Source organism: Camelus ferus, chromosome 1 (genome assembly GCF_009834535.1).
Source record: "Camelus ferus isolate YT-003-E chromosome 1, BCGSAC_Cfer_1.0, whole genome shotgun sequence".
NCBI classification, from domain to species: domain Eukaryota; kingdom Metazoa; phylum Chordata; class Mammalia; order Artiodactyla; family Camelidae; genus Camelus; species Camelus ferus.
Window position 1 is genome coordinate 108,596,504 of NC_045696.1, and position 18,193 is coordinate 108,614,696.

General features: G+C 49.1%; 1 protein-coding gene across 3 annotated transcripts in view; it reads right to left on the minus strand.

The window, feature by feature from the left end:
- The window catches only part of EPHB1 (EPH receptor B1), a 409,323-nt gene that overhangs the window by 103,044 nt on the left and 288,086 nt on the right, over window positions 1–18,193 (minus strand). For all 3 annotated transcript variants that reach the window (XM_032488058.1, XM_032488067.1, XM_014557700.2), the window contains one exon: window positions 10,392–10,727. In XM_032488058.1, the coding sequence (XP_032343949.1) occupies window positions 10,392–10,727 (336 nt within the window). The remainder of the gene's footprint in view (window positions 1–10,391; window positions 10,728–18,193) is intronic.

The window sequence follows — 18,193 nt, forward strand, 5'->3', positions numbered from 1 at the left end:
CTTGGGCTTGGCTTCACCTGAAGCTGCTCCCTTTTCAAAGCCACGCATTCAAGTATGCTTCTGGAACGCAAGCTTCCACCCGGGGCCACCGCTGGCGAGCCCGCCGCCCCCCTCCGCCTCCTCTGGCCCTCGGCCTTCGCTTCCTCCCAGTGCAGAGCCTGTCCGCATTCTTCAGCGTGGGTTCCATTCGGCAATGACAGAACTGACAATGCTCCCCTTAGCCTGGGGTGTGAGCTGCCTCTACCCTGCCACAGGGTGCAACGGTAAAACTCAGGGTCTGCTCAGAACAGCCAGGCGCTGCTGAGAAAGTCACAGAACCGGGCAGGTAGGCAGCTCTGTAAATACAAGATCACTAACTTCGGATGAGCCTTCAAAACCCTTTCTGAAACTGCTGAATTTCTCTGGACCATACCTTCTCCCATTCTGGGCAACAGACTGCCAAACTTAAAATTTTTTCCTTAAACCTTCAACCCCAGTGCCTCCTCTTTCACACTCAGCACCAAGCTTATCTCCCACCTACAGAGAAAATAGAAGCCTGAATGTCCAACTGCATAAATAACATCTCGACTTGGGTGCTCAGAACCTCCACAAGTCGCGCATGCGCAGAACCGAGGGCGCCGTCCTTGTGCACTTCTGGGAGCCCCCAGCATGTCTCTCACATCTTTGCAAACCATGCACTCCTTCTCTTGCTTTGGTTTCTTTGTTTTCCATGTCTGCTGCCTGCAAGAACCTCCTAGGAAAGCTGCCCACTAAGCCAGACTCCCAGCGCCCTCCCTGGGGGGCTGTGGGCCCGTGTCCCCTCAGGCAGTGCCCCACTCAACCCCCTGACCCAGCCCACCACCCAGCTGAGCTACAGCACCTCCTCGGGAGCCTCATGGCTGCTTATGTGTGCCTCAGACCTCACTGCCACCCTCCTGCAAAGCCACTATCCTTGCCCTCCTTGCCCTCCCACCTTTCTAGGACACCAGATGAGCCAATAGACACTGGGAGGTCCTGTCTTCACCCAGCTCCCTCTCACACATGCACCTCTTCACAAGAGTCCTTCCCCACATGCAAACCTGTTCCTGCAAACAAAGCCAGCCCATTGGGTTATGAGGTGCCAGGAGAAGGTGAACATTGTATCAGGCGCGCCAGGCTATCCTGGGACAGAGGACAGACACCATGTGGAGGTGCAGGGGGATGTGAGTAGGGAGCCCTAGCCTTTTCCCTCTGGAGCCCTTAGTCTATCAGGAGAAATACGGCCCACGCATGCCAAAAACTCATGCACACTCTGGAACTCATTATGTTGTCCTCGTAACTAGTATGGCTCAGAGGGGCAATACACACACCAGGGTCTTGTCTGGGGCAGACAGGCTCACAGGGGCAGGAATGTGTGCTTGTTCCCCTGAGCTCTTCTGGATAGATAAAGCATTTTCTCTGTCTGGGGGGAATAAAAAGAGAAGAAAAGAAACGTACGCATTTTGAATTCCTAGGACTCAATTCTATAGCAGACGTTGTCCTATGGCTCTGCTCTCAGAAGGAAACAGACCCCAAGGCCTGAGGGTTGGTAAAGAGTCCCCCTTGCACTGGAAAATATTTGTGGCTCTGGCGTTTGCCTTTATTTACCCAGAATATTGAATGTGCCTTTTTCCCTCCATCTTTCACATCCGCTCAGAGAAGATGTTAATTTTCTGAAATTAAACACTTAGCTTGATTACTGTTTTGTTAATTGCTGCATTCAAAAACCCCTGGTGCTCCTGCCTGTTTAACATGGATGGTGCTGTGAAAATGATAGGCGCGGAGCTGGCGTGCAGGTGGACAGAGAGCTGCGTCGGAATGCCACCCCGACACCCCCGCTGGGGCCTGCCGGAGTAGCTGGGGCCCTGCCTGCGGGGAGGGGGCAGCCCGGGCTGATCAGGGTGTCTTCCACAGGGCTGTGCTTTGGGAGGACAGTGCACCCAGGAAGTCCAGGTCTCCCCAACATCTGGAAGAATGTGGGGTCTTAGCTGAGAGCACCCTCCCAGAGATGCCCGAGGAAGGAAAGCTCTCAGGGAAAGTGCAAGCCGCACCATTTGCTGATGCCTGAGATGAGTTTAAGAAAGACTGAGGTGACAAATATCAGGTGATATCACTTACACGTAGAGTCTAAAAAAGATACAAATTTGATATACAAACCAGAAATAGACTCACAGACTTAGAAAACAAACTATGGTTACCAAAGGGGAAAGGGGAGAGGGAGGGATAAATTAAGAGTTGGGATTTGCAGATACAAACTACTACACATAAAATAGATAAACAACAAAGTCCTACTGTACAGCACAGGGAACTATATTCAATATCTTGCAATAAACTATAATGGAAAAGAATCTGAAAATATGTGTGTGTGTATATATTTATGTATATGTATAACTGAATCACTTTGTTGTACACCTGAAATGAACATTGTAAATCAACTACAGCTCAATAAAAAATAAAATTAAAGGAGAAAAAAATTTTTTAAAGAGATTGAAGCACCCATTCATACATGCATGTGATAATTTCTTAATTCATTCAATGAGCGTTTCTTGAACGCTGTTATCTCAGGCCCCTGGCTAGACACTGGGGAACAGGAGCCACTAAGATGAATGCAGGGCACGGTCTCCTGGAGATGACAGGCGGCTCAAGGAACTGACCTTTGCCAGGGGAGGGAGGGGCAGACTCATCACTGGACTCCTCCTCCCTCCCACCCCCTTGGCCAGGCCCACAAGTTGAAAGGAAGCTGTCTCATAATCCAACAAGAGGTTCCCTCTGTAATGAGGGTGGTAACAATCTCATTCGGACTTTAAACAAGGAAAGGAATTTGCTACATCTCACTCCAGCAGTACCATTTTCACTTAACAAGCCATGTACTTAGGTACTTTGAGGGCCTGGCCCAGGATGGGATAAAATGAGCATGCAGTCCCTGGGACTGGTGGGGCCCTCTGGTCACAACGTAACCATCCTCAAGCCGTCAACAGCATCCCTAGGCACTCTCAGGGCGAAGAGTGGGCAGCATTCCTACACCCAGCCCAGCGGGGCCCAGCAGGTGATGTCCATCCGTGAGAAGTTCAGATCATGAACAACAAAACACCCACCTCGATACCATCACTGTGTGGCAACAACCACTCCAGCCAGACTGAAACAGTCTCTAGCAATGGCAGGGGATTGCATCCTAACTTTTGCAAACGGAGGTTTGTCATTGCAGTGGGTTGTGGTACCCATAGCCCAACTCAAGCCCTCCCTCCCAAGTCGCTTCCCAGATAGTCACCTGCTCCCTTGGTGACTTTCTGGGCCTCCGATCCCAGCCTCAGTGGGTTCTGGGGACCAGAATGTGAACTCCCCAAGGCACTGGCTCTTATCTATGCTGTTTGCTCTTGTGTTTCCGGTGTCTGGAGCCGTGAATGGCACATGGAAGGCCTTTAGGAATATCTGCTGAGTAAGTGAATGGGAACCCCTAGAAGCAGGAGCCAAAGGGCCAGCACAGGGAAGCAGTCACAGAGACCAGTGGAATGAATGAGTGCATTTCCAAAGTTAGCGCGCTTAAACAAACCAACAAGCAGACCCCCCTTTGAATGCAGTTGAATTTCACCATGTTCCTCTGGGAACCATGTTCCATCAGGGCTCCTGGGAACATCCTAAGATCATTCCCTTAGGTTTTTCCTCCTTGGAGCCACAGAGGAAGAAGATACCTGGTCCCTTAGCTGAGCTGCAGGGATCACTTGCCCACAGGTGGACCACGAGGCCATATTCTGATCACTACACATCAACCAAACATTTATATACTAAAGCACATAAGCAGGGACTAAAGGAACCTGGAAAGTATTTATCAGGCTCTGTGCCTAGTGCTGTGTGGTCCTCCCTCATGACGCTGGAGTAGGTTGGAAAGTCTGATTCTCTGCAGAGCTTACCATCTAGTGGAGAATCAAGGCTGCCCGGCGTGTAAGGCCATGACTTTGGTCAAGGTCAAGCCTTATGTACTGACCTGCTCAGCCCAACAGACAACAAACACTGTCTGCCGATGGCAGGACCTCTCTGAGGCAGCTTGGAAGTTCCTTCTCAAAGCCAGGGCTTCAGAAACAAGAAAAACAACCTTTTGGGAACTAACAATGAGAAGAAAGCAATGAAATGAACTATGAAATTGAATTAAGAACAGTGAAATTTTCATTTACTTAAGGTTTTTTTTTTTTAACTTTTCCTTACTCACTTCAATGAAAGTTTACCTTAAAGTCATTCTAGTCTTTTTTGAAGTTTTGACTCAATCTTTTCTCTGCTTGGGAGCAAATTTCACCTGCTCATTTCCAATGAGACCCTCCCTTAAAAATGGACTAGATTCAGCCAATAGATCTTAACACTCTAAATTTTTACAGGCAGAAATGTAATATTGTTTTAATATTTAATTTTGAGATTTACATAATATCTTTCCTCCAAAGAGCTCAATATATTGCAGTATCATAAAATTCTTTTTCCTATGCAAGGATTATTCTTTATGTATGCAAATACTATATTTAACCAAGGAATCATGCAAATTAGGTGATATGCTCAGAGGAACTGGTGGGCTAGTAATTCATTTGTGGGAAAAGTGGCATCTCTGAGTGACTTTAATTGTCTAGGAACTTCAAAAATGCCTTGAATGAGGACAAGCTATAGGGGCTTATGACTACTACCAGAGTAGTGTAGTATTTTTTTAAACAACGTTACATAATGGCTTGCTGTGGGCAGGAGGAATGTGTTGGTATTCCACAGGCAATGAACTGTGCGTAATATAAATGTCAAATATAAATGCTGCCGACGCAACCTGAAAAGGAAGGGCCAAGTGTTGTTTCTCCAAACATATGACACGGAAAAACAGTTGGGCTCGTCTGAGCGGCTGGACGAAACTGTGACGGGTACACCGGTTCTGTGCCCCATTCCTGCCCTCTTCCTTAACTCCCTGGGACACAGATTTCACTACTTCTCCTTCCTGGTGCCTACGCCTTCCTTCCCTGAAGAACGGACAAGCCAATACCTGTCATTTCTCTGCTCTGGAGGACATTAGTCCCAAACAAAGAGACTGAGATTCCCTGGAAGAAAACAGCCTAGGAAAAAAAAATGTCCAGCAAATTGCTGTCTGGCTCAGGACATCATCTCTGAAATGATGCTCATCCCCAGTCCATCACATGGTTTGCAAAGTGATTTTCTATCCCGTCTCCTTCGCTTGTCACACAGCACTAGGAAGCAGGTGTGGTTAGTCCCATCTTACAGTCCGGAAAGGAGGGAGCATGGCAATTCAGTGAACTTGCATGAGTCACGTGAGGAGCAGCAGCAAGAGGAACCCACCCCGGGACCCCCTTCCCCTCCGCACCGCTTCACCAGGAGTCCAGGAGACAAGGAAGGTGACTGCCCCACGGCGCAATGAGATGGAACAACACAGCACGCTCACCACGCAAGCCTGGGTATAGCAGTGAGCCCTCTGAATCAGCGGTTGCAAACCACAGCAACCAGGCCAAGTCCAGAGTTGGATTTGTTGGGCTCTCAAGTGTTTTGAAATTTTCTAATTAGATGTCAACATATTTCATCAGGATCTGCAGTTTATAAGATTTGGACTGAGCAGGCTTCCCCTCCCCGTTCTCTTCAGTCCACCATAGTCCCCACCACTCCCTATTACCTGACTTGACCCTGCTTTGCTCCTCTCCATTACCTGCCTGGCTTCCTGGGTCTTTAAGCTTGTTCTCTCTGGCTTGTCTGGTCCCAAATGTACGGACTTGATTTTACCTTGCTATAAGTTGATTTCATAGATGTGCAGGTCTGATTTGTCTCACTTATTTTTTTGAAGATTTCCTCTGAGGTCCTCTTCCCCCATTCTGACACTCTGAGTCTAGTTGGCAGAAAAGAGAAGTAAAGTTTGTCATTCACTTTAATTCTCTCTGACAGCCAGATGATCTGGCCATCAGTCTGAACCTGGGGCCGGGTGCCAGAGAGTGACTGCAGAAGTTAGTGGTGTTAACAACCTCTCTGCAGATCGCTTGGCCGCTGGAACAGAGAGAGTTCCACCTGATCTGATCTATTTTAAACTTAAGGCAGCTGCATTCAGTGCAAGGCTGTATCCCAAAAGACCTCACATAAATCCAAGCTTGCATAATTCATGACCAATCCTGACCAAAGATGATGGACATTTTTTTGACAGCTAAAGTGGCCCAGCTATGTGGCAATAGCTTAGAGAGACCTTACAGCTTACACAGCTTGCCATAATGCGATTTTTGATCAGTCTGAGGATAAAATAGCCACAAACCTGAGCAGGAAACCAAGAAACGTCATTTGCTGGCTGTGAGATGCTGGGCAAGTTCTAAAAGCACTCTGACCCCAGTTTCTGGCCAACCTTGTCTTTGTAAAGAGCTTGGTAGGGGCTTGGCACATTGGAGGTGCTCAAATATGGTAGTTCTCTGCCACCACTGATGGACTGGGTGAGCATCCTACCCTGATGCTCTCCAGGTGATACAAGATCCTTAAGTAGTCTGACTGTATACCTGACTGGGGTCATCATGGAAGGAGATGGAGGCTCTCTGGATCTCAGGACTCAACAGACCCTTTGGTGTCCCCCGTCATGCTTGCCTCCAAGAGAAGAAGTGTATCTAATGTTTAATCAATGAACCAAAAGATGACTACAAAATCTCCTTAGACCCTAGGGTCAAGAGAAGACTACTGGTTACTTTCTCTAACTGACTGATGCCAACCATAGCCCTTTCTGTCAGGTACCTAGATCAGCTACAATGAGCTGCCCGCCTCCACTGGGCAGAGCTCGTGAAAGAGCACAAAGCAGCATCGATATGGCACAGCTGGGCAGCCCCAGGAAAGACGAGTAGGACACCCTGCCTCAGCTGGACAGCACCAACACAACAGATGTGGTCCGCAGCTCCCAAACAGAGGAAGGGCCAGCCCCAAACAGCCTCTCAAGACAGAGTCTGATGTCAGATCAAGTCCAAATCCCTTGGCAATCAACTTGTCCAAACCCTTCTCTCATGTGACCCTTACATCCATTGTCAGGATCCAGTTCACCTTGGGAATAACTTACACCCCTCAACAAACACACACCCATCTCCCAGCCACCCAGAGGCAGGGGAAAGCTTTTCATGGTTCAGTGTCACAGAGAAAATTGTGGAAGGGTCACCAGACTGCCCACTGAGGTCCCCTCCTCTCAGCAGGATGGCACTGGCTGGCTCTGAATAACCCTTCTGAGCTTGGAGGCTATGCCATGGGGAGCACAGAGGGACTGTCCCCATTTTAGAGCAGGAAACAGAAGGCAGAAACAGAGAAGGGTTGTCCTGCTGACCCTCCTCTAATCCTTTAAGCCTCAAGCCCCTTTAAGCCCCTGCTTCCTTACTGGAAAAATGAGAACAATAATGTCTAAATCATAGGGTAATTATGAAATCAAATGAGTCCATGTGTTCCAAAGTTCTCTGTCAACACAAAAGACACTAACATGAGGTGTTGGCTATAATAACTATTAGTCACTACTCCTCAATCAGGACCCACTCCATAGTCCCCTGCCCAGTTGGGGCACTTCTAGGCACAGGATAGACACTTATCAGCTGACTTAATGATTGATTCTGGACTGCTCTTGGTCCAATTCTTTCCTTGTCATCTACCTACTCATAACCCAAACAGTGGGACAGGCACTGACAGGGGTCACACTGTATCCTAAGGTCAGGGTGGGGAGGACCTGGATCTCACCCAGAGCGGAAGAGCTCAGGGTGCCCTGGAACATGGTTAGACATGTCATGACGTCTTGGTGGTCCTCGTGTTCATCCACCTCCTCCCTTAATGGAGCTGAGTGAGCCGTTAGGCGTTTATGCTGCCTGCTGTTTCGTCTCTCTTTCATCTCTTATACAATCTGGGGCTTCCATTCATGTTTCTAAACTGTTCTTGCAGAGGGACAGGCTCAAATGTTGATTTTGAAAGTTCTCTTTTAAAACAAATTATCTGTTGGCTGAAAGTAATTTACATTCACGTGTAGATTCACCAAAGCAGTGTGACAGCACTGTGTTCCTCAGAGCCCCACCGCCCACAGATCAGGAACTGCTGGTTAACTTGATCTTGATTTTATAATAGCCGTATGCCACCAAGAAGCAGCTGCATGCTTCTCTCATTGACTGTAAACTCTCTGACACCCAAATTCCAGAATTCCCAAAGAGAAATCACAGATTGAAAGGTGACAGTGAGGCTGGGACTACAAAACCAGGGAAGGTTAAGAAGAAAGGGCCCATTGGAGGGGGAACAAAGGGCATGAGAAATGTTCCTGGAGAGGCACATGGGTGAGGACAAAGATAAATATTTTGGATATTGGTAATGCAGGGTCCCTCGGCTCTGCTGCAGCCTGGGAAGGTGCAGATGGCAAGACAAGCAGATGGGCAGGTTCGGGAATAGCAGGGGAAGGGGAGGGAGGGGCAGAAATCAAAGCAAACCAATATAAGTGGCAGGTTTGTTCACACATGCTTAGAGAGAGAGAGAAGACAGCCAAGCCCGGCGAAACATGACAGCCTGGCAGGATTATTATTCCCAGAAGCTGGGACACTAAAATATTTCAGCCAGTTTTCTGCCTTCAACTCTCCAAGGGAAATACTGCTAACAAAGGCTACCGATGTTACGTGCTCGACATGATGCAGAAATTACCATTCCCTTCTCGCTGGATAAAGGGAGATGGTCACAACCTTTGTCTCCATGGCGCCGGGGCTGTGGTCACCAGCTGGAGGCTTCCACACTTCCACTCTTATTTTCTCACTACACACGTATGCATGTAAACACGTGACCATACGCATACATACAAACACGCACACAAGAACACACACACGCTCACAGCAACCACGCAGCCATCTGGACAGCCATGCTCTCCGACGACACCTTTTTTTCTTCTCTGTTCTGAAAGCTTAAACCCCAGAATCATCTGCCGTCCAAAATGCCTCGTATTGAAAGAGGCAGAATGAGACTGAGCATGGGGAGGTGAGGAGTTAGAAAGGATGGGGTAGGATAGAAGAGGTCAAGAGTTGGGAGCTACACGGAGGGAGAGAGAGCGAAGAGAAATGCTCGGCTCCTGCTAGTCCCCTCACAAGCTGTCCTTTTAGAATTTGTGGATTGAGAAAAATCCATAATTCCAAAGATCATGGTCCACCACCTACGGCCCTCATCACTGCCTATAGACGTGATGCTCGCTTCCCCTCTGCAGCCCAGCACCCTCACCCCAGGGGAGAGATTGCTCATTTCTCTCTCATTCCTTTGTCATTTGCTGCATCTGTCCAGCACACGGTGCTTAGAATCCACCACCTTGCAGCTTTGCACTTTGTGTCGAGGTCCTGGAAATATTTCAGTTAATGAGTTTCATGGGAGGAACAATGGTGTCTAAGCATCACTGTATCCCTCGCAGTGTCTAATCCACAGCTGCGCACACAAGAGATGCTGAATAACTGTCTCTTCATAATGAGTAAGGGGGGAGGGTACGGCTCAGTGGTAGAGCACATGCTTAGCATGCACGAGGTCCTGGGTTCAATCCCCAGTACCTCCATTAAAAATAAGTAATTAAGTAAATAAATGAATAAATGAATAAATAAATCCTAATTACCCCCCAAAAAACAAGAAAATGAGTTAGTAAATAAATAAATGAGTAAGTAAATAAATAAGTGAGGGAGTGCATGAATGGACTGATTAAATGGGTATAAAAAGAAATGGATGTTTGCAAGAGGTGTGAAAAGCAATAAGGAGAAAAGGTCAGAAGTGTAAAGGAGAGGGAAACAAAGAGAAAAGAAGAAAATGTGTTCTGAGCTGCGTGTGCCACGGGGATGTACCAGCGGTCAGGCGTGATCTATTGCCAACTACCTGAAGTGTCTGTAACAGCACAGCGTTCATCTGAGGAGGCTGTAGAGGAGAACACACTCTCGAATTACGTGGGTTTAACTGAAAAATAATCTATGAAGGCAATACTGAGTATCACAGGATTTCTGGGAAGTCTCTTTCATGGGGCTTTCTAATTAGCGGCTCCTGTGTTCTCAAGATCATGCATCCATCTGTCCACCTGTCTGTCCACCTACCACCCATCCGTCTGTGTGTCCATCCATCCTTCCAAGGACATTTGCTGAGCCCCAGCCAGGGGCGGAGCACTGGGTCCTACCCTGGTTGGGATACACATCTTGGCTTTTGTACTGGACACAAGAAAATCCCTCAGAATCCAGGTTCACTTTTAGAGGTAGAACACTACACCTGCTTCCTCCAGGCTCACAAAAGCCCATCGCCTGATACCTTCACTCCTGCGGGGAGGCCTGAGGGCAGACTGATGCCATGGGCGTGGCTGCAGCTTTGTTCCAGCACAGAGATTGCTAAGAACCGGCCAGGCAGACAGACAGAAGGGATGCAGATGCCTACAGACTTACCAGCTTGGTTTGTGGTGATGTTGACGGAGACGTGCTGCGGGGGGAAGGGACTCTTGCTGGAGACGCCATTGACGGCCTGGATGTCGAAGGTGTAGGGCGTGTGGGCCCACAGGCTACTGATGGAGACGCGGCACTCGGTCAAGCCCAGCTGCCTGGGCACAAACTCCACATTGTCGTCGCAGCGAGAGCAGCTCCGGCGGTCTGCCCGGCACTTTTTACAGATGATGTTGTAGGTCACATCATCCCGCCCACCTGTCTCCCGAGGCGGGTGCCACTCCAGAATGATGGACGTCTCATTGACGATGGAGATGACATTGCGGGGACCTGATGGGACACCTGTAGGGAGACAAAGAAAGGCCTGGTGAGGCGGGACAGAAGTGCCTTGCCCAGCATCCCTTCATCCACTTTTGGGGTGTTTCCAACCTCATCACATACATGCATCTCCGTCTCCTCCCTCAACCCTAAATCTCCACGCTCCAATCCATTCGGAGAAAAAATGATGGATGAAGACGGCAACCTGTCCCCAACTCCCCTTTCAGTCGTCCCCACTAGGGTTTTCCTTCTTTGAATCCTATGTGCCAAGCGAGAGGAGGATGGAGGACCTGGCTACAAGCCCTTTTGTTCTCAGGACCAAGCTGCATCCTCCAGCCCGCTTTAGCATCAGTAACAGGGCACACCTATTAGATTCCTTCTTTTCTTCATGGGTGTAGAACTCAAGGCTTCAGGCATAGGAGTGACCCCCTCATAAGCCCCAATATATGCTGGCCTCCTGCATAAAAATCTCCCAACCTGGAATCCGCACGGGGCGTGCATGGAAGTGGGAGTGTTTCTCTGTAGGACAGGCTGCCAGAACACCTGGAGAGATGAGTATTCACATCACGCAAGCTTTGGTGCATGAAGACAAGACGCCAGGGAGGTTCACGCAGAGACCATGTTTGACACCATGACTCAAAAAGAGTATAAGGGTGTGTCCCAGACCCTCTGCTGGCCACTTCGCGTGCATTTCATCCCCCTCAAGAACCCTACTGGGAAGATACAACAGTGAACTCAGGTTATAGGAAGGGAAACTAACGTTGAAAATGGGGATTGGCTAAAGAGCCCATGGTCTCTGAGCACTGAAGTTAGCATGGACACCACATTTGCCTGACTCCAAAGCTCACGTTCTCAACTACAGCCCTGTGCCGCCTGCCGGTGAAACGATCTTTTTCTACTGAGGGAAAGGCTGGCCTTACGCTATATGCTAGTCCAAAGGTCGGTGGTCAGATCTATTCACAGATAGCAGGACACTTGAACAGACTGTCCGTTACAAACCAGCCAGGATCCCTGGGACTCCAGGACGGCAGCCTCCTCCCTCTAGACAGTTCTGTCCAGAGCTTCTGTTCACACTCTGGCAAAGGATGAGATGCCTTGTTACAAAACTCCAGAAAGCTGGTACCTACTCAGGGGGCAAAATGTTGCTGAATTAATGGCCGCAGTCCTGAGTGTTTTGAGATTAAGCTGGAGAGTCTCCTGCCCCAAAACAGGACAGAGCATAGGCTTGAGTTCCCCGGATGAGCTCTGCTGATCCTCAGTGTCTACCTGACGGAAACAAATCCTGCCTGGAAGCCCCCCGCTCCCGAACGGTAGGGTCTGCTGGAGCAGCGGCTCTGGACAGTAATGCGTTCCGTTATCATGTACGTGACTGTCGCCAGCTGAACGAAGACACATGGAAATCGGTTCCTGCCAGAGACAGGAATCAAATGCCAACACACAAAATGAGGGAATGGCAACAAGATCGAGGGGCACTAGGGAAGGATTCTGTGTTGAATCAGTCAACAGCTAGCAGCTAGAGCAGAAAGCAAATATTAAATCGGATTCTATTAAAACGTGAAAGAAAATCAGTACCGTACTCTACAAAGCCTATTAGGCCGGAGCTAAAGCACAACATTCAGGCACGCTTGTCACAGGGCAGGATTCCTGAAGCATTTTCACTGATGTCTTGCAAATAGCGTTCAAGAATTCCCCACCCCTCTGCTCAGGGAAAAACAGCCAGCTCTTTTGAATCAGCACACAACGAGTACTGGGAGGGCAGTCAGGACCACCCGAGGTGGGCTTTTGCTGGGCCTGGCCAGCCTCCTCTCACGCCACACTGCTCATTAACGTCCATATTGGCTGGTGCCTGTCTTAGTCATGTCTGTTTGCTCAGACTGATCAGGCTCCGATCACAGGCTCCCCGGGGTCACTGCCATCGATGCCTGTCTCATCGTCACGGCAGACAGCCTAGCCCCAGCCACAGGCCACTGTTTCTCATACTCACAGCCATCACATTCACCGAGCACTTGCTGCACTCCAGGCACGGGGTAAATCCTTTAACCAAGTTATCTTACTGCATCCTCCAGGCAGTCTGAGGCTGCCACTCAGAAAGCAGCCTTGGGCAGAGGGGCAGAAGCAAGCATCGACAGGGAGAGGGACCACCCATCCCTCCCACTCTTTGTGGAGACCTCACTTACCTTCAGTTACCTCCTCTCTCCCTTGCACTTCAACCTCAGCCTCTCGCCTGACTCCACCTTGTCTCCTTAAACCTGCATTAAGTCGTTGCCATTTTAAAATCAACACATGGTTCCCTGGCGTTTCTCTATATGGCATGTCCTCTCTTCACTTTCTAGCCAAGCTTTCCCAAAGTGGAGTCACACTTATGGGCTGTCCTCGCTCCCAGCTCAGCCAACTGCAGCTTGGTTACTCTCACTCCTCTGCCATGTCTGCCTTTTTTGGGGGGAGGGGGGACTTCTACTTAACAAATCCAGGGAACACAATTCAGTCCTTACCTTCCCGTACCCTGCGTTGTTGCCAGGCGGAACGGGAGAGCCCGACACACAGTCTGTCAGCTCCATCTCCTTTCCTCGGTCTTTCCCTTCCTTTCCCCATTGCCTGCCAGTGATGAGCCTCATCACTCTTCCTGCCCAATTGCAAAGGTTCCTAACCAGTTCTCCGACATCACTTGGCATCTCTCCCATCCACTCCCTTCTGCCAGGGAGTGATTTCCAAAATGGACATGAGACCGTAGCATTTTCTGCTCAGACCTATTATTCAAAAGTTTCCCCTCGTTTCCGTGTTCTTCAAGCCCCTGTGTGGTCTTGCTGCTCCTGATCCCCTCTCCAGCCACTTGGCCCTCGCCCCTCATGTTGGGACCGATAGGGAGACTCCTGCGACTTCCCGTGCACGCTAATCTTTCTTCAAGTCCCTGAGGCTCTGTCCTGCGTGCTCTCCTCTGCCTGGAATTCTTTTCCTTCTACCTATTTGCCAAGTTCCTGTTCACCCTTCAAGATCTAGCACCCACTCCACTAGGAGGCTCCCCTGATCCCACAGTCACGCACTCACCCCCTGTGCTTCCATAAGCCCATTTCGAGACGCCTAACTCAGACTCCACCATTGCACTGTGATGCACTCTTCCTCTGCGTCCTGACCACGCTGTGGCCTCCTGGTGAGCAGGGGCTGGTGGCTGGGTGGGCTCTGTGATTCCCATGCCTGGCACTTCGGCATTCCACCGGTTTTCAACCTCTGCTCAGTGTGCATGGCTTTAGGGCACGTGTGAGCACCCCTCTCCAGCACGAGACAGGATGCCCTGCGGTGGGGCTGAGGGAGGATGCAGCAGGAGCAGTGAGGACCCTGCTTGTGACTGAGCAGGAGAGGCTTCGCTGAGATAAAGGTGGCAGGTGAGGAGCTAGTTGGGAGAGGCCTGCCCTGTCCCTGATGCGTCGGTGTCCATGGCCACTGGGGAGACCCATCCTGGTCAACATTTTCTCCACGTCTATTCATTTGCTTCCCACTTAAGAAGAAAAGCAGTGGGTTTCCAGGAAGGATTTGTCATGTTTATTTAGAAACGTTGCCAGAGAACAGGTTCTTGCCTCGCTCAGGAAAGAATTCAAGAGCAAGGCATGGTAAAGTGAAAGCAAGTTTATTTAGAGAGAAACACACTCACAGATAGAGTGGGGTCTGTCTCAGGAGGGAAAACGGCTTAGGAGACACACACTCCAAAGGCAGAATGTGGGCCATCTCAGAAAGGCAAGAGGGAGAGAGACCGAGAGGTGGGGGGGGGTGTTTAGTTTAAAGTAAAAGCACATCCACACTCCATAGATAGAGTGCGGGCCGTCTTAGAAGGCAAGAGAGAGTGACCACGAGGTGTGGAGCTGTTCGTTTTTATGGGCTCAGTAATTTCATATGCTAACGAGTGGGAGGATTATTCCAACTACGTTGGGGAAGGGGCGGGGATTTCCAGGAATTGGGCTTCACCCAGTTTTGGACCTTTATGGTCAGCCTGGGAACTGTCACGGCACCTGTGGCTGTGCCATGAGGCTCAAGGTCTACTGGAAGTCGAGTCTTCCACCATCTTGGTTCTAACCAGTGTCTCCTGTCCTCAACCACTGTGTCATTTCTTCCATGGTTGTGCCCGTCCCTCCTGTCTCAGAAGCAGCCTTCATATGAAGCCACCACCTCTCACACAGGGCTGCACTCAGAGCAAATGCATCCGTGGGGCATGAACGGGGTTCTATGGGGGCCATGGTTTTAAGTCCAGGGCTGCATAAATCTGAACCCTTTCCTTCCAAGGAGCAGGAGCAGACGTTAAGGGCCTTCCCTGGAGAGCGGACTTTGTCAGCGAGGAGAACTTGAACACGTGTCCTGTTGTCTCAGAGGCCAGCACAGTGCCTGAGCTCACAGCACATTCATTATTCACTCACTCGCTTGCTCAGTCCTTTAACAAACATTGCCTGCACTGTTCTGGGCACTCGGGGATGGAAAAGAGCAAAACAGATGAGCTCTTGCTCCCATGGAACTTAGATGACAAGAGAAAACTGACAGGAAGGAAGGAATCATAGAGATAAAGGAGACAGTTTCAGATAAAAACAAGTGTCAGGAAATAAAGCAGCCCCCAGGCTCAGACTGCCTCCCTGCAATGCTCAGCTCCTGCCCCTTTTTCCAAGAGGCCACTTCCAGACCAGGTGACCAAGCCCAGGTCTGGCAGCTAAGACAATGATAGTCTGAAGTCTGTGCGCCATTGTCCTAATGACAAGGGTGCATTCCTGCAAGCAGGCAGCTCAGACTCTCCTGTGCCTGAGCAGAGTCTGACCAGAGCCGTGTTGGCCTCCAAATAAATCTCCCTGGAGGAAATGCTCGGGCCACTTCCTACACGTCTAGGCTGCGCTCCCTGGGTTGGGGACCCACACCCAACAGAGAAGATTTTTGTCCAGCACCAGGGTCCCCAGCAACATCCTCAGGAAGGAGGCCAATTGAGACAAGCAAACAAAAAATTTAATGGGGGTCTAGAGAGGGATACCAGAGGGGAAAAAAAATCTGCTTTCTTCGGTCTCAGAAGCCCCTGGGAAGTGCACTGACAGGGCTCTGAGCCAGGTCTCCTTGTCAAAGCTCCCTGCTCCTGCATCCGCGTCCTCGTTTTTCTTAATTACATACAGACAGGCTTTTTGAAGCTTCTCTGATCTGTTGCCACGGTTACTACTGATGAAAGCTTCCTGTTAAAAGGGCTTGGAAAACTGAGATCTTTTAAAGGATGGGAAAACTGCTGAGCTGTGATTCTCTGTTTGGGTGGGAGGAACATGATGGATTCTGTGTTATGGGGATGGGTCTCCAGTGTTTTCCAGGATGTGCCGGAGAGGTTGGTTCAGCCTGCATACATGGATGGCACTGGGACTTCAAAGAGTTAAGCAGAAGGGATCATTTTAGAGCCAAGGGCTAGCCCAAGTGTTGCCATATTGAGACAGAATCTCCTGTTTCTTAATGTGCTTTGGGCCAGATGATTTTTTTTTAAAGAGTAGAGAGACAGAGTGGGTGGGAGAGAGTAGATGAGTGTATTTGTAGACACTCTTGAGTAATCAAAGGGAAAATCTGCTAAAGACAGTTGAGCCCTGAAAGCCAATTCTTTTATCAGGAATCTTAATAAGACCAACATCCTGGATTCAGGATTTAGATGTGAATTTCTGGCTGGTCCAAGGGACAGAGCAGGCATGTCCTGCTAACTGCATTTCAGCAGCCAGGATCTGTGTCCTTGGACCCCTCCCCACGGGGAGCATGTTGAGAGTGACAACCATGGTGAGGCAATGATCTCCTAGGAGACCATCATGCAGGCTGGGATTAGGCTGCATCAGGCCAGAGATGGGGTCCTGACCCCTTAGAGAATCTGAAGAAAGCAACAAACTTTTCTTCAGGAGAGTGAACACATGCTTCAACATATACATGTTGTCAAAGACTCTGAGGGGTCACTGACATCAACCAATGAACTTCCTAAGTGTTCAAAGCAACCAAGTTAAAAAAAAAATTCTCTTGTTGGCAAATCTTAATAAGAAGAACTTTTATGCCTCAATTTTCCCATCTGGAAAAGTGGTAGTTTTGAGGATTTAATGAGATTATAAGCCCAAAGAGTTTAGATCGTGGCTGGTACACGGAAACTCAGTAAATGTCAGCTGCTATTAGTGTTAGTATTATCATTATTGGATGATCTGAAACCCTAACCTGCTCATCGAATTATGACTGATCTAATTCAGCCACTCATTCCTTGAGCAGAGAACCCCCATGCTCAGAACTGTGCTGAGCATGGTGAGAGTCATAAAGATATAGAGGTTACCACCTGTAGAGTTGGGGGAACCAGATGTTTACTACTGAAGCCAGGCCCCTTACCTATGGAGTACTGGGAATTGTGGACACATACAGCTAAGGATCAAAGCAAGTGACAGAAACACAAAGAGTTACAAATGTCTCAGAAAAGGTAAGACCAATGCAGAGCAAACTCTTCAGAGATGGTGTCTGGGTATCCTGCCCACAAGACTGGAGCTGTACTTGGGGAGAAGCACCTTGAAAGTTATCTGCTCCCGTCTATACCCTCTAGGCCACCTAACCCTTGCAAGCACACCCTAGGTAGAGCCTTGGTCTTGGGCATGGGGCTGCATCTCCAGAATAGGTCCAGTACTTTTTACCTCTTGGGCTAAAAACCTTGGTGTGCACCTATATAGATGCTTTTTGGCCTCCCAAGAGGTGATCTGGCTTTGACAACGGTATCTGGTCTTGCTTGTTCTCCCTTCTCTTGTGGGCAGGGAAGCCCCTCCTTTACTCCTACAGCAAACTGAGTTCTCTACTCAATCTTCCTTTAAGAAAGAGGACTGTGATAAAGTCTGGGCATGAATCAGGAAGGACATGTGTTCCTCAAGACTCGTGAATACTGTGAGTCAGAAGAATGCAGAGGTAATGTTCTCATGGCGAGAGGAGTCAATAATGTAGTTTGAAAAACTGATTGCATATTTTAGTGGGCTCAGGGTTAAGAAGAGATGGGAGATTAGAAAATGACCCCTGGGATAGGGATGGCAAGAGAAGAGTGCTGTGAGGGGCTGAAAGACATGGGAGGAGTGGTCCAGGACTGGTTATCAAAAGTGGTATTATTATCAGGACACCTCTTTATCCGTTGCTCACTGTGACACAGCTACTTAAAGGAACCATGTCTGAGTGACCAGAAGGCTTCTAAGAGAAGGGAAACAGTCTTTGAGGTTTTATGGAGAGGCAGGAATCAAGGAGAAGAGGCAGACATGGGACTGGGGGCTATGGAGGTCTGAAGAGGTTTTCTATGGAGGCAAAATATGCAAGAAACCAAGTCAGGCTGATTGTTACGCCTTTGCTCTCAACACAGCACACAAAGCTGAAAACAGGAAGGGCTGGAGGGTAATGGCAGCCAAAAGAGGGAAAGTTTGCAACTGTTAGAAAGGAAGTAGGTTTACCAAATAAACACAAAGTCAGCTTCACGTTCAGTTGTGGTTCCTTCTTTG